At 42.3% G+C, this 15,873-nt stretch overlaps 1 protein-coding gene across 1 annotated transcript in view; it reads right to left on the bottom strand.

Moving 5' to 3' along the window:
- Positions 1–5,946: 5,946 nt before the first annotated feature.
- The window catches only part of LOC109396676 (uncharacterized), a 75,918-nt gene continuing 65,991 nt past the window's right edge, over positions 5,947–15,873 (bottom strand). The window contains exons 7-8 of the mRNA XM_019668698.1: positions 8,269–8,460; positions 5,947–6,192 (exon numbers count right to left, since the gene is read on the bottom strand). Of these exons, the coding sequence (XP_019524243.1) occupies positions 5,998–6,192; positions 8,269–8,460 (387 nt within the window). The 3' untranslated portion in view covers positions 5,947–5,997. The remainder of the gene's footprint in view (positions 6,193–8,268; positions 8,461–15,873) is intronic.

Here is a 15,873-nt window from a genome sequence, read left to right as displayed (position 1 = left end):
GTTGTATTCAAATATAATCTTTTTCATAACTGTAGTTATGGACACTTTTCCATTTCTAATATTTTTATGTGTCTAGGTTTTGTTATTTTGAATTTTTTGTTTGTTTTCTTTTAGTTGTTCAGAGTAGCCAGAGAGTTACTTAAATTATTTTCTGTTTTCAAAATGCCCTTTCATTTTGTTTGTTTGTTTCTTTTTTCTTTCACTAATATTTAGCCTCAGTTTTATTCTTTTCTTACTTCCACTATCTTTGGATTTTTTTTTTGTCTCTCCTATTTTTTAACACTATGATTGAAAGCTAGAAATTTTCCTTCGACAATTGCTTTGTCCATGCTCTCCATGATGGGGTAGTCTCATGGCCATTCATTTCTAACTCCATAACTGACTTTAAATTGATTTTTGCTCAAATAAGTTCTTAAAAATTGAATATACCTCATTTTATGTTTTAACAATATGTAGTCAAGCCTCTTAATTATGCTATTCCAATCTTCTATAGCTTTTTTTATTTTTGTCTACCATGAGATACACAGTTAACTGCTTACCAAGCCATTGCACTCAACTTTATTTTGCTGTACACCCTGATATTTTTTAAGGGTCTCAATGTGCCCAGACTAGGAAATGTCATGAGTAAGTCTAGGCCAGCACTTCTCAACAGGTTTTCCTGACATCTTTACTCCAACTTGGGGTGCTAGTGTGAGAAGGTACGGTCTAAAGCTGTGGCAGCCATCCTGTAACCATTAGGCATCTTCACTCACCTTACAAGTTCATTTGCTAACCTCTCTTTGTGTAGTCTTCATGTTTCTTTTGTATCTATTTTTATTTTGCTGGTATATGTTTCTTTTTAAAGAACCCCTCATAGATGGTCCATAGGTGGTCCATCTTCTAAGTCCTTGGTGCCTAACAAAGTCTACTGATTGCCACTGTTACACATTTCATTGACCTTGGGCCTAAGCTCACCAACCCCTCCTGCCTTCACAACATCTTCTGCATTTGTTTTTGCTCCAATTTTATTTTTCCACAGGCTTTTATCCTGTCTGCCTACATTCTGTCTTTCAAGAATTGTTCAAAACCTCTCCTAATCTCATGGCGCTCTTTTATTTTCCTGCTTTATAAAGGATCTATACTTCAAAATTTTCCCTTTTTTTGTCATGTTGTGGGAATTGGGGCTGAAATGAAGGTAGATGTGTGATGTCAAAAGGTCATTGTAATTCCATATAAAATTTTTTAACAGAAAAATCAACAATTCCTTCTTCAGAAATTTATAGGGAGATAATGGTCTTCAAATGATTCCATTTGGGCTCAGGAATATACTGATTACAGTTCTGTGTTTTCTCCACCCTGGTATGTTTTACATTCCTTATTCTGTGTACTCTCTTCTGGTACCTTCTAAAATACACTCTTTCTTCTAAGCAGATTTCCAGCCTAAATAGTGGAGTAAAGCATGAGTACATCACACCTGAGAACAAGCCAGGCTTGGCACCCAGAAACTCTTAAGTTTAGATTTCCACTGCTGTCCATTGGACAACCCAGGTAAAATTTTCCTCCAGTAAAAATTTGGTCTCACAGGTACATCCCAGGCGGCTCTTGGTTAAAGTGGAGAATGTTCCAAAAGTAAATGATAGAGCCACAGATGGTCAAGCCCTGCTAAGGTTGAGACCTGTTTCTCAGCTCTAAGCAGGAAGGCTGGGGTCAGAGGTCCGAAGCAGCCTGACTAGATAGGTCTAGGACTTGGGGCCCATGTCAGCCCTCCCAGTGTGACCCTGCGCATACTGGGGAGCCCCTCCTAATGGTGTCCTTAGTGGTGAAATGACTAAATGGCAGAGTCTGCTTCGTGGGGCCACTGTGGTGACTACATTTCAGGTACAGCGCTCAGGGCATGACAATGGCCCAGCGTCATGACCAGCCTCACATTCCAAACTAAAGCCTCCCAGTACCTGTTGTTAGCATCCTCCAGGAGCACCATGGGCACTAATGTAAACACAGTCTCCAAGTGCAGTTGTCTACAGGTGTGCAAAATAGAAGCACATACTTAACACATTATGCACAGGTGTGAGTGTGTGTTCATGTCTTACATGTATATGTGCCTGTGTATGTGCTTTGTGTGTGCATGAATTTGTGTGTATATATATGTAAGTGTCTGTGAGGCTCTACGCTTGCATGTGTGGTCATATGTGTAGGTGAGTGTATCTGTGTTTATATACAAGGTCAGACAATTAAGTTTGCAAACTCATCTTAGAAAAAGTGCTACATACCTCATTGCTGAATATCGCGATGGCCACCTTTGAAGCAGTCTCCTTGGGAAGCTTTGCACCCACGCCAGTGCCTAATCCACCATTTAAAGCAATTTTGGAACTCTTTCTAGAATGGCCATCAGAGCTGTCATCATATTATCCTTGATGTCCTGAATGTCATAAAATATTTTCCTTTCAATATTCCCTTTATCTTCAGGTAAAGAAAGAAGTAATTGGGGGCCAGATCAGGTGAGTGGGGAGGGTGTTCCAATACAGTTATTTGCTTACTGGCTAAAAACTCCCTCACAGACAGTGCCGTGTGAGCTGGTACATTGTTGTGATGCAAGAGCCATGAATTGTTGGTGAAAAGTTAAGGTTCGTCTAACTTTTTCACACAGCCTTTTCAGCACTTCCCAATAATAAACCGGTTAAGTGTTTGTCCAGTTGGTACAAATTCATAATGAATAATTCCTCTGATATCACAAAAGGTTAGCAACATTGTTGCAACAAGTTCACTTACTTAATTGTCAGACCTCGTATGTTTTGGGGATAGTGCACAGTACAGAAAGCATCGCAGAATACAGAATAGCCTAAGCTAAGTCTCTCACTTTACAGAAACCACTAAAACTCTTTGTCAAGTACGTCTATGCGGATGTTCATTCACAGTGTTCAAAGGGATGTGCCAGCTGTCTTTGCAGCATTTACATTAGCATAAATATCACATTAGTTGGCTGTTTAGAATGTGCTTATCTCTCAAGAGACTCTGCAACACAATCCTGAAACACTTAAGTCTGACATATGTATATTACATTTAAATAAAATACAAGACAATTCAGTTATGTGACTGACAGCGGGGAAATGGGAGGCACAGATTGTAATTTCTTCTTAAAGAAAAAATTTATTTCTAAAATATTTATGGATTGGTTTCCTAAATTGCTTTGTAATTTACAGAGGAAATTGTTCTTTAAACATCTTCCATAATATTAATGTCCTTCTAAAGCCATAATCAACTTTCTTTCCATCTATTTCATCAATTTTCCAAGTTGGCATGAGTTATAGACTCTCCCCTAATCTCTTCTCTCTCCTGAAATTATTATAAAATTAAATTATGATCTAATATTCAGTACTTTATGTAATTGGAGAAGCTGCCTATAGAAAGTTAGACAGAAATTTAAGTATTAACATGTATCATCTGTTTAGTGACACAGACTTCCTCAGCAAAGAAGGCCTATTTTAACTGTAAGTGCAACCCATGGCATCATATAAAGGAAGCAGGTATGTGTGAGGTGACATTGTCTTCTCAGTATTTTAATGCAACTGTGTGGCTGGTATGCAGATATATACCTTAATGCCAATAGAAGGTTCTGTCTTCGTCTGCTGGGGCTGTTGTAACAAAGTATTACAGACTTGTTGGCTTAAAAAGAACAGGCATTTACTTCTCACAGTTCTGGAAGCTGGAAGTCCGAGATCAGGCAGAGAAGGGAAGCAAGCTCTCTTATGACTCTTATAAGGGGACTAATCCCATCATGGGGGCTCCACCCTTGTGACTTCATCTAATTCTAATCACCTCCCAATATGATCACAATGGGGGATTAAGGTTTCAAAATATAAATATGGCAGTGGGGGGGAGGGCGGGGAACCAGCATTCAGCCCATAACAGGTTCCAAGTCCATTGGGATATCTGTGTCACAAAGAACAGAATGCAGTCAAGCCACTTCAAGTAAGCGTGGATATATGACATGGTTGACAGGGTTAGTGGGATAGCAGAAGCAAGCTGCCTAACCCAGCCTGCAGGGGAGCTGCTGCTCCCTCTTAAATAAGAACCAGAGCACACTGCCCCATCCCGAAGCCCCAACTCAGCTGCCAACTCCTGGACCCATTGCACGTGCCACTATCTGCAGCAACAAGACGGACAGCACCTTGCCCACGACCCTGAGAAGCCAGCACTGGACAAAGCAACCTTCACCAACATTGCCACAGAAAACCAAACTCTTCTATGCTGGCCAGCAAAAACAGCAATCCACTTCACTTCTGCCTCCAGTGCTGTGAGAGTGCCTCTGGACCCCAGGCACATAAGCACCCAGGCCATGCAAGCTTTAGCCTTCCAGTCTCTACCCTCGAGGCAAATCGATCCTACCCACCTCAGCCACCTTCAGAAGCCACACAGAGGTGCTGCCCCCCAAGGAGAGCGCACACTCTTACATGCATGCTAGCGTAACTTTCGGGAGGTAGTGCTCAGTTGAGAGAACTAGAATCATGGTGCCAGACAGTAGCTACTCCCCACAGATAGCTAAATGCTCCCACAGGGGCTGTGCTCTAGATGCAAAATGCACACCAGACTCCAAAGACTTAATACTGAACAGGGAACATAAAACATCTCATTAAGAACATCAACATTCATTACATGTTGAAATGATCATATGTGGGGTATCTGGGATTAAGTAAAATACATTATTAAAATAAATTTCATATCAATGGATGAATGGATGAAGAAAATATAGCAAATGGATTAAGTATTGTTTAGAGTTTCAGTTTGGGAACATAAGAAAAGCTCTGCAGATGGAGGGTGGGGATGGCTGCACAATAATGTGAATGTTGATACCACCAAACTGTACACTTAAAAATGGCTAAAATGGTAACAGCATTATTCACAATAACCAAAAGGTGGAAGCAATCCAAATGTCCCATCAATGGATGAATGGATACACAGAATGTGATCCATCCATAAAATGGAATACTATTCAGCCTTAAAAAGGAAGGAAATTCTGATATGGGCTGCAACATGGATGAAACTTGAGGACATTATGCTGAGTGAAATAAGCCAGAAACAAAAAGACAAATACTGTATGATTCCATTTATAAAAAGTATCTAGAAGAGTCAAATTCTTAGAGACAGAAAGTAGAATGATGGTTGCCAGGGGCTGGGGAGCTATTGTTTAATGAAGACAGTTTCAGTTTTACAAGATGAAAGAGTTCTGGAGATGGAGGGTGGTGATGGTTGCAATAAATTGTGAATGTCCTTAATGCCACTGAATTGTAGCCAGCACATATACTAAAATTGGAACAATACAGAGAAGACTAGCGTAGCCCCTGCGCAAGGATGATATGCAAATTCACGAAGCATTCCATATTCTTATAAATCCTCCTTCCTCTTATATTAGCTCATGTAATAAAGGTATTTATTCTTCTAAAAAAGATAAAATACTTAATTTTGTATTATGTAAATTTTACCCCAATAAAAGCATTGTAACTGTTTTGAACAGTTGCAGTGTCATCTTGCCCCTCCAGTGACTACTGAAGGTCAGTATCAGTCTACCAGAAAGCAGTCTAATAAGAGTATAGGTTCTAGGGTTTGACAGACAGACTTCATCGTCTCCATTGTTTCTCAGCTGTGTGACCTCAGAGTAAAATGTTCCTCTACTCACAGCACTTCTGACACCAAATGTGTGAGTTTTCCACAGCAAGCAGTTCTCCAGTTTTCCGTGGACACCAACTGGGTGTATAACCATTGAACTCAATTCTGACACTAACTCCCCAGAGTTAATGCAGACCCCAGAGGTTAAGGGCTCAATCCCATACTGCCCCCACTGCAGATGCCAACTGTAAGTAGTGAGTCCCTGGCTTACCCACACTTCTGTCCAACTCGGCTACAAATTGGGGGTTGCAACTACCCCTTCAGTTCAATAATTTGCGATAACAGCTCACAGAACTCAGGGAAGCATGTTTACTGATTTATTATAAAGGATATTGTTAAGGATACAGATGAATGTCAGATGAAGAGAAGTACATAGGGTGAGGTCCAGAGGACTTTGAGCATAGGATCTGCTGTCCCCAGTGAGCTGGGGAGTGCTGCCATCCTCCTGTATGTGTTCTTCAACCTGGAGATCTCTGGACTCCATAGTTCAGGCATTTTTATGAAGGCTTCATCACACAGGAAATCTCTTATTAACTCAAGCTCTTCTCTCTGAAAGGTGGAAATGAGGCTGAAAGTTCCAAGCTTCTGATCCTGGCTTGGTCTTTCTGGTGACCAGCCCCCCTTCAAGAGTCTACCCAGAGTCACCTCCTTAGAACAAAAGACACTCCTAACACCCAGGACATTCCAAGGGATGTAGGAGCTCTGTGTCAGGGATCAGGAGCAGAGATCAAATATACATTTCTTATTATATCGCAGACCTTAGAAAAATTACTCACCCTCTGAACCTTAGGACTATTGCATGGAATTTATAAGTCAAGGTTTACATCATGCCTATGGTGCTGCTGGTATGAAGACACATGATAACCACTGGAATGTCAAATCTTTGAAGGAATTATTACCACTTAATTCTCTTGACAAGAGAAACTCACTTATTTGATTGTTCTACAATTAATTTTCTTTAAACTTTTGGAAACAATGTCCAAAATAATCTTGGAAAATTTACATTTCTCTGTTTCCAATTTAACTACAAAGCTGCAGTAACCAAGAGAGCATGGTTACTCTTCTTGGTCCTTATCTTTGGCATAAGAATGGACATATAGTTGAATGGAATAGAATTGAGAGTACAGAAATAAGCCCTCACATTTATAATCAGTTGATTTTCAACAAAGGTGCCAAGGCAACTTAATGGGTGAAAGAATAGTCTTTTCAACAAATGATTCTGGGACAACTGTGTATCCACATGAAAAAGAATGAAGTTGAGTTCCGACTTCACATCCTATACAAAAAAAATAACTCAAAATAGACCATGGACAAAATTATAACAACTAAAACAAGAAATCTCTTTGAAGAAAATATAGGAGTAAATCTTCATGTCCTTGGGTTAGGCAATAGTTTGTTAGATCTGACACCAAAAATACAAGCAACAAAATGTAAAATAAATTGGACTTTATCAAATAAAAAACTTTTGTGTTGGAAACAATACCATCAAGAAAGTGAAGACAACCCATAGAATGAAACATGATCATACACCTGAGATGTATAAAATATTTAATACATAAATATATGTATGTTTATATCTGATAAGGGACTTGTATTCAGAATATATAAAGAACTCTTAACAATAAAAGACAAACCATCCCATTTTGAAAGAACAAAGGATTTAAGGATTCTGCAAAGAAGATATACAAACAGCCAATCAGAAGATGAGAAGATGCACAACATCATTAGATATTAGGGAAATGCAACACCAAGCCAAATGAGATACCACATCACACCCACTAGGATGGTTAGAATAAAAAAGACAGATGATGACAAGTGTTGGTGAGGATGTGGAGAAGTTGAAACCTTTATATATTGCTTGGAAGAATATATACATTGCTTGGAATTTTGCACAAGCCTGTGAAATTGTGCAGCCACTTTGGAAAATAATTTGGGAGTCCCTCAAAATGTTAAGTATAGAATATGACCCAGCCATTCTACTCCAAGATGTCTATCAAGACAAATGAAAACATATATGCACATGAAAACTTGTAAACAAATGTTCATGGCAGCATCATTCATAATAGCCCAAAAGTAGAAAAAATCTAAATTTCACCAACTGATGAATTAATAAATAAAATGTGATATAACCATTCAATGAGCTATTTGGCTCTAAAAAGGAATGAAATACTAATATGTGCAAAATGTGGATGAATCTTAAGGGCATTATGCTAAATAAAAGAAGCCAATCACAACATATTGTACAATTCTATCTATATGAAATGTTTAGAATAAGCAAATCTGTATAGAGAGAAACTAAATTAGTGGTTGCCTAGGGTTTGAGGTGGGAGGGTTGAGAAATGTCTGCTAATGGAAAAGATGAGAGGTTTCTTTGGGGGCGGGGGGACAAAACTGTGTAAGGTTAGATTGTGGTGATGGTTGCACAAGCCTGTGAATATGCTAAAAAAAAGAATGGGTTATACACTTTAAATGGGTGAATTGTTTGGTAGATCAGTAATATCTAATTAAATTGTTTTTAAAATGAGAACAAATAAGGCAAAATTTAACTTTGAGGTACAAATTCTTCAGAATGTTTCCCGTTTCCTTGGCCTCTCAGAATGCCCTGAACAGAAGTTCCCCCCTCACCTCCTTTGCTTTCTCTTCCTGTGAAGATGTACTCAGGCACACAGGTGGCCCCACTTTGCTCTTTATTCTTCGAGGGGTTTTCTTTTCTTTTGTCATATTTATCTCATGTTCTGAGTACAGCCAAGGACTATGGAGCTGAGTGATGTTTCTCTGCTTGAGTCTGACTTCTGACTGGAGGAGTCTAATAAACCCCTGTTAGAAACGCACAGAGAATGAGCTGAAACCAACCTGAGAGTAAGGATCAGAAAGGCACCTCCTCTGATTGAAAAACAAAGTGCACAGACTTCAGAACATGGATTTTAGTGACACTGATTGGGTGGCTCAAACAGCCTTTTTTGGATTCCTACTAGCTTTGGGGTAATTAATTTTATTCCTAAGTGAATCCTGGGCTAGTAAATCATTTACCGTCTGCTGAAACAGTGCTGGCTCATGACCACATCTTTGAAATTCTAAAATTGTTTGTAAACCTTATATTTACTCTTTTTTTCAGTACACCACCTCTGGACCCTGCCAACACTTTTCCAGCTGGAAACCCTGTTGCCCTTGATTAATTGGCAGCAAGTCCCAGCTATTTTTTTCAAGAATTTTTTTTTTTTAAGATTACCAAGCACTGGAAAATCACCTGGGGGTAGAATTAAAACATCAAAATATTAACCATGATTTTAAATTTTTGTTTCAGAAATTTCTAATATTTTAACATTTTTCATCAACATTGGTTATTTATATGATAGAAAAATTATAAAAGCAAAGCTATAGGCATGGCTCCCAAGGTCTGCTTTAATTTTGATTTCTGCTTTGTGTGAATTGCTTCTGCACCACTCCTCTAAAATTTTCAGATCTGCGTTTGTTCCAAATCCACTAGAGAGCTTTAAGACATGATCCAGAGCTTAGGGGACAGTAAGACAAGCTATTGAGCAGGACGGCCACTCAGAGAGATGAGGAGGCCAGCAAGCAATGAAAGTAGCCCCTGCTCAGGCACAGAGGTAACGCGACCAACAATTCTGAGAAGACGTTGATTAGAGATGAGCAGGCTGACGTGTTGGAAGGGTGAATGAGAACATAGATTCAAAATGCTTCTAGAATAATCCAGTGCCCTTGTTAAGGTAACATTGAGCTTCTGACCAGATGGATATTGTAACTGCCTTGAAAAGTCTGAGAAAATGCTCTCAGATTGGACACAAGCTCTCTTCTGTAGTGCCCAAACTCCTGAGCTGAGCCAGTGACCACGGTTGTTTCTATTCCTAGGGTCACACCAGCCACTTATTTCTCTGTTGACTCTCAGTCCATTCCTATCCTCTGTGCTCTCCTCTGTGGCTAAGGGAATGAAAGCTTGCAAACTCTGTGTCCTGGACACACTGCCAGCTGGCTTCCTGGTGACCCATGGATGGGAGGTTAGAGCTAAAGGGAAGAAAAAGGCCCTTTTGTTCTGCTCCTGCAAGATCTCTATAGTGGGTCAAATAGTGTGTTCCCCCCCCCCAAATTAACATCAACCCAGAACCTTTGAATGTGACCTTATTCAGAAATAGGGTCTTTTTAGATGTAATCAAGTCAGTTGACGTCACACTGAATTAAGGTGGGCTCTAATCCGATGTGACCAATGCCCTTCCATAAAGAGGGAAATTTGGACACAGTAATACACAGGGAAATGCTATGTGACAACCGAGGCAGAGATGGGAGTGATGCCAAGGAACGCCAAGGAGCACCACCGCACCACATGCTGGAAGAGGCGGGAAGGATCCTCTCACAGAGCCCGTAGAGGGAACCGTCCGGCTGGCACCTTGATTTCCGACTTCTGCCCTCCAGAGCTGTGGGAAAACTGTCTGTTCTTTGACACCACCCTGTTGGTGGTGCTTTGTGATGGCAGCTTCAGGAAACTCACACAGCCTCTCACAGCAGCATGTTCACACCCAGCACTCCAGCTGCAGCTCCAGATGGCTGCCCTCAGCAGAACTGGAAAGGTTTCAACAGCAGCCGCTGGACTGTGGACTCCTGGGCCCCTATGCGGTGGCAACGGCAGCTTGGGACAGCCTCCAGCCCATCAGGAAGTAGCAGCATCCTGGTCTTGAGAACACACCTCCTTACAGGTGAAAACTGAAGTTCAAGCAGCCAAGCTGTCATCAACAGCCACCAGACAGAAGATCCGGATGTGCATGCAAAGTGAAAGCTCTTTCCACCTCACCACACTGTCTCTTAAACACTGAATATAAAGAGGGGCTCGCCCGCAGTGTGGGCTGCACTAACGTACATCTCAGAAACCCACGGTGTCGCTAAGGTTGGTGTATGCTTGTGATCGTGCAGTTATCCAAGCATTGATGTAGCTTTGTTGACATTTTGCTAGATGCTTGGGCCCCACAGGTGAATTGTTTCCATTTCTGCTTTTGAGATGCTCATGGATTAATTTAGCTGGTGATTGTAGGTACTTCACTAGTCCCTAAAATCAAGTCAGTAGGTAAGGATGAATGTGAATGCTGTTCACCAAGTATTCCTAACTCACCATGGGGCACACAGTAGGATGGCACTTTCTGAGCCCCACTGAGAGACTGCCTCTGGAGCAGAGTGATGTGTCTCACCAGAGCATATCGCTGTCAGAGTGAGATCCTCCAGGGCCTCCTTCCTTCTCCTTGGCAATGGCAACATTTCAAGCAGTAGCTATCCCCTGAACCTCGGTGACCAAGCGAGTGAATGCCACAATGAACAAAGTCCCTGTTAGCCCATGGTGGCCATGCAGCATGAGCAAGAAAAACTATCTTCTATATGAAGGGGCTAAGGCTTTGGGGTTACTTAACACCGTAGCACAACCAGCATATTTGACTGACTCAACAAATAGTTTCGGTACCTGCTTTTTAGACCCTTACAGTTCTGTAAAAGAAAATGCTCATGTACAAGAAAATAAGGGGGTCAGTAAACATTGCAGTCACTGGCTTAGCAGCCTGGTGGACAGAATGGGATAGCATTGCAGGATTAGTCAGGAAACTTCTAGAGGAAGGTCCCACTCAGTCAAACCAAGGAGGCAGACGCATGCACTACCACCAATGACACAGGTGATGGATGCCAGGACACAGTGTGGACAGAGTGCTGCCCTGCCATGGGTGGAACTGGAGACTGCCTGCAGGGCTGGGTAAAGTCTCCTGGGGATCAGCATTTGAACTGGGTCTCAACAAACAAGCCAAGAAGTGAGCCAAAGGGGAAAGCACATTGCACTTTGTCTTGTAGCGTAATATCTCCACTGTCTAGCACGGCGCCCATAACATAGAAGGTGCTTCCAAAGGCTTGCTCGCTGAATGCATAGGTGGAGTGATGGGCACATTCCAGAGAGAAGAGAGACGTGTGTGGGTAAGGCCAAGAAAGTTGTGTGACTGGTCAAGAGAAGGAGGAGCTTCCTCCGGAGACCTTTCAATTCAGATTGTTCTTTAGTGTATTCAGCACCCTCACCCCTGGAGTCAGGAGATGAAGTTCATCATTGATCCTCTCTTTCCCTTGATCAGTTGGGGTTCTCCAGAGAAACAGAACCAATAGGAAATATATACACACACATACACACACATACATAAAGAGAATTATTATAAGAATTTGGCTCACATTCTCATGGATGCTGGCAAGTCTGAAATTTGTAGGGCAGGCTGGAAACTCAGGTAGGAGTTGACACTATTGTCTTGAAACAGAATTTCTTCTTCTTTGGGAAATCTCCATTTTAAGGCCTTCAGTAAATTGGATGAGTCCCACCCACACTAGTGAGGGTCACCTCCTTTACTTAAAGTCAGTTAATCATAGGTGTTAACCACATCTACTCAATACCTCAACAGCAGCACCTAGATCAGTGTTTGATTCAATGACTGGGTACTAGAGCCCAGTCAACACAAAAAACTACCCATTACAAAGATTTCTGCTCCTGACTCGCTTCCCTCTTCTCTAGCCCTGTTCCTGGCCTTATCGTTGGATGAGCCATCGTGGTGCTGGACAGGTCACCCAGGCACAAGTTAAGTCAGCTGTCCAGTCCACAGTCACTGTTTCTTGGCTCCAGCCCGACCCTGAGTGAGCCTGTGGAATTGGCCTCATCTTCTTGTTCCTGGGCCCACAGCTGGATGCATACCACCAGATAACTACCAGTGCACATGTATTAGCCTCAAGGGTGACCTAAGATATCCTAGAATCTCTCACTTGATCATTGCCACAAACTTAACTTACACTTTAGAAGCAAGGATTCTGAAGCCAAAGCAACAATAAAAACAGTCCCAAACACAATGACTTTATTCTTGAGCCAAATAACCCCCAAAAGGAGAACTTTTGGAATATGCCTAGAGTATGAATATGAGATGGTATTCAAGCAAAATAATTATCTTTGAGAAACTTAGTTTGTGTATTTGCCTCAGGGGTGAGGCTAACCAGTCATGTCTTGATTCTGAATCCATCACAGTGTGACTATTTCTGACAAAGAATTTAGAAATGATTTTCAGGGCTTTGGTCATTTGGAGGTTTGGGACACAAGTCAATAAGTAGGTAAGGTATCCTCTCATATTATAGGAACCAGAAAATGCAGCATTAATTAATATACACAGCCAGGGCCAGCCAAGTGGCTCAGTTCGTTAAGAATTGGCTTGGGAGTGCAAGTTCTGAGCAGCAGGGCCGCAGGTTCAGTTCCCCCATGGGCCAGTGACACTGCACCCTCTACAGCTAAGATGGTGAACAGCAGCTCAACCTGGAGCTGGACTGTCGTGAGTTGCCAGCGACAGCGTAAGCTGCAGTGAGGCTGCAGTGGGCTGCCGGGAGCTACCGTGAGTGGCCTGCAGCCAGCATGAGTGGTGAGCAGCTGGCGAGAACTGCCGTGAGCTGCCGTGAGCCACCGTGAGCAGCTGTCCAATGGCCAGCGATTGGCTGCCTCAGCAGGGAAGAGAGCAGTGAACATAATAACAACATGGGCCAGTGAAGCAACGTCCTTCACAACTAGACTGAAGAACCAAAGGACAGCAACTTGTCTGTTCCCTCCCTCGATTCCCCGATAAAATCTTTAAAATATATGTATATGTACACAGCCATATACAGCTATATCTATATATATCTACTCATCCATCCACCTCTCATCCATCATCTATTCATCCATGCCTTCACCCATCCTTCTATCCACACATCCATCCATCCCTCCATCCATGTACAAACATTTCCTTCTGCTCCAGTGCTGTCCCACTTGCTTGCCAATCAAAATAAGGTCTAGATATTCTACTTTGTTGACATACCAAATAAAAATTATCTTCTACTCAACAATACAAATAAAACCCCATGGTTGCCCCAAGCCTTGAGGCAACCTCCATCCTCAAACTCACATTGGTGAGAGGCATCTGAAAGCCTTCTGTCATCCTCCCCAGTCCTGACTTGGTCTGCTCAACTCATAGAAAGACCCTCAATCACTTTTAGAAAATACCGATGTCTCATCTCTTCCAACTCCAGGGCTTTTGGCAGCACCTAACTATTTTCACAGCCTGATCTGCTTTTCAGAATATCCAGGAATGAAGATTCTTAATGGATTTCCCCAGACCACAGCGAAGTACAAAATAGTGCTTCATTCCTGCAGCAAGTATGTTGAGCATCTGCTGTAGACCAAGCATGTATCGGACACTAGAGACATAATATTGGCCCTCTGACATTTTCTGGTCTACTGAGTCAAATGTCTGATATGTTCTGATAAGTAAATGCTTTGGGGAAAATGTGAGGGGCCCCTCACTCAGCATAGGAGTGTGACTGAAGATTATCCTTGCAGCCAGAGAGAATAGCACAGGCAAAGCTCTGAGAGAAACAGCAGCAGTGTGCTCGCTAGCCCAAGGGAGGGGTTTAGCATGGCCAGTGTGAGAAGCAGAGGGGTGAGAGGGGTGAGGCCCGTGAAAAAGGCGGCTAGGCCAGGCTACGGCATTTGGAATGACCCCAAGGCCTCCAGAGGTTTGTAGTTCTAGGAGCATCAGAATTAGTCTTGCATTTTATTCCTCCTTACCCCATGTCTTATTGTTATAAAATTTCAAATATACAGAAAGTTTGAAAAAATAGTACAGTAAATACACAAAAACTATGTGAACCTAGATTCAACAGCTGCTTACATTTTCCTGCCTCTGTTTTTGTGGGCATTTGGGAGCTTGGGGGTGTTTGTTTACTGAGTCATGTAAGAGTGGGAAACAGACATGACAATTTGCTCCTAAACACTGAGCATGCATCACAAGAATAAGGACCTTCTCCCACCTTATCACACCTAACAAAATTGGCAATGATCCCTACTAATGTTCAGTGTCCAGTCCACATTCAAATTTTCCCAGCTATCCCCAGAATGGGGGGTTGGGAGTGCTTTCAGGATGCCATCTAAGTTCACCCATTGCATGTGCAGGTCAGGATCTGTGTCCCTTATAACCTAGCACAAAGCTGTTTTTCCTATGACATTGACTTTCTGAAGAGTGCAGGTCACTGGGACATCAAAGAATGCCCACATTCTGTCCCATATTCTAGATTTGTCTGATTGCTTTCTTCTGGTGTCATTTGGTTTGTTTCTTTATTCCTTGCATTTCTTATAAACTGAAACTTAATCTGGAGCCCTCATGAGATTCAGATCAAATATTTTTGTAGAGACCACTCCATAGATGACCCTGTGGCCTTTGTGTTGCATCACTTCGGGGTCACACAATGCTGGTGCTCAATCTCCATGACATTAACTTCATCACATGGACAAGATGGGGCCCCAAGACCACTGCACTATACAGAAGCACACCCTTGCAAGTTACAATCAAGGGTGTGGTTCTTTGGCACTGAGTGACCATCCGATCCATGGCACTTTCACAAGTGGTTCTAGCACCCACTGACAATGGTGATCAGATTTGCACGGAGGACAAGTGTTCTGCAGTGCAGCAGGAGGACAAGACAGGAGGAAAGGTAAGTGTGGCAGCTCTGGTATCTTCTACCTAAAAAGTGACATTGGACCAAGCTGGGGTAGGGCTGGTGGGGAAAGTAGAAGATGGTATTGAGGGACAAGAAAGACACAGAAATGACCAAATCTGGTGAGGCTTTAATGGAGATGGAGGCCTCTAGATTTAGGTGTGGGCTGCTTGATGGATGGCAGACTTCCTTGTTGAGCTGGAGAACGAAGGAGTGGAAGAGGATGGTCAGAAAGAGGTGCCAGTCTGCTCAGGCCCTGGGGGGCATCTGAAGGGTGTGTCTGAGGCTGCTGGACTCCAGGAGCCCAAAATTCCCCCAAGTGATCAGCTCGTTGGCCAGAGTCAGCAGGCAGAGGGCAGAGCTAGAAAAGGGATGACAGCTCAGGAAGAAGCCCGAGAGCCCAGCATTGAAGGAGTGAGTAAGAAATCAAGATTCGCTCGTTTTAGGCCCTAGGAGGAGGAACACCCAAGAGGGAACGAGACATCAGAGAAAGTGGAGACAAGAGCATCTCAAGGCACTGAAAGTATTAAGACGTGCCCTTTTAAAACATGTGATTTGCTACAGCAGGATAAGTGCAATGATGGAGAAAGCAGAAAAGTTTTAAGACAGAAACTTCAGCAGTATGCAGTCTTTTATTTTTATTTATTGTACCTCATTTATTTTAAATGTCAGTCAAAACCCACAAAGTAATTTTCTTGC

Source organism: Hipposideros armiger, unplaced genomic scaffold, assembly GCF_001890085.2.
Source record: "Hipposideros armiger isolate ML-2016 unplaced genomic scaffold, ASM189008v1 scaffold_532, whole genome shotgun sequence".
In the NCBI taxonomy this organism is placed as follows: domain Eukaryota; kingdom Metazoa; phylum Chordata; class Mammalia; order Chiroptera; family Hipposideridae; genus Hipposideros; species Hipposideros armiger.
Note: the sequence above shows the minus strand (reverse complement) of the source record. Positions and strands in the feature narration are given on the sequence as shown.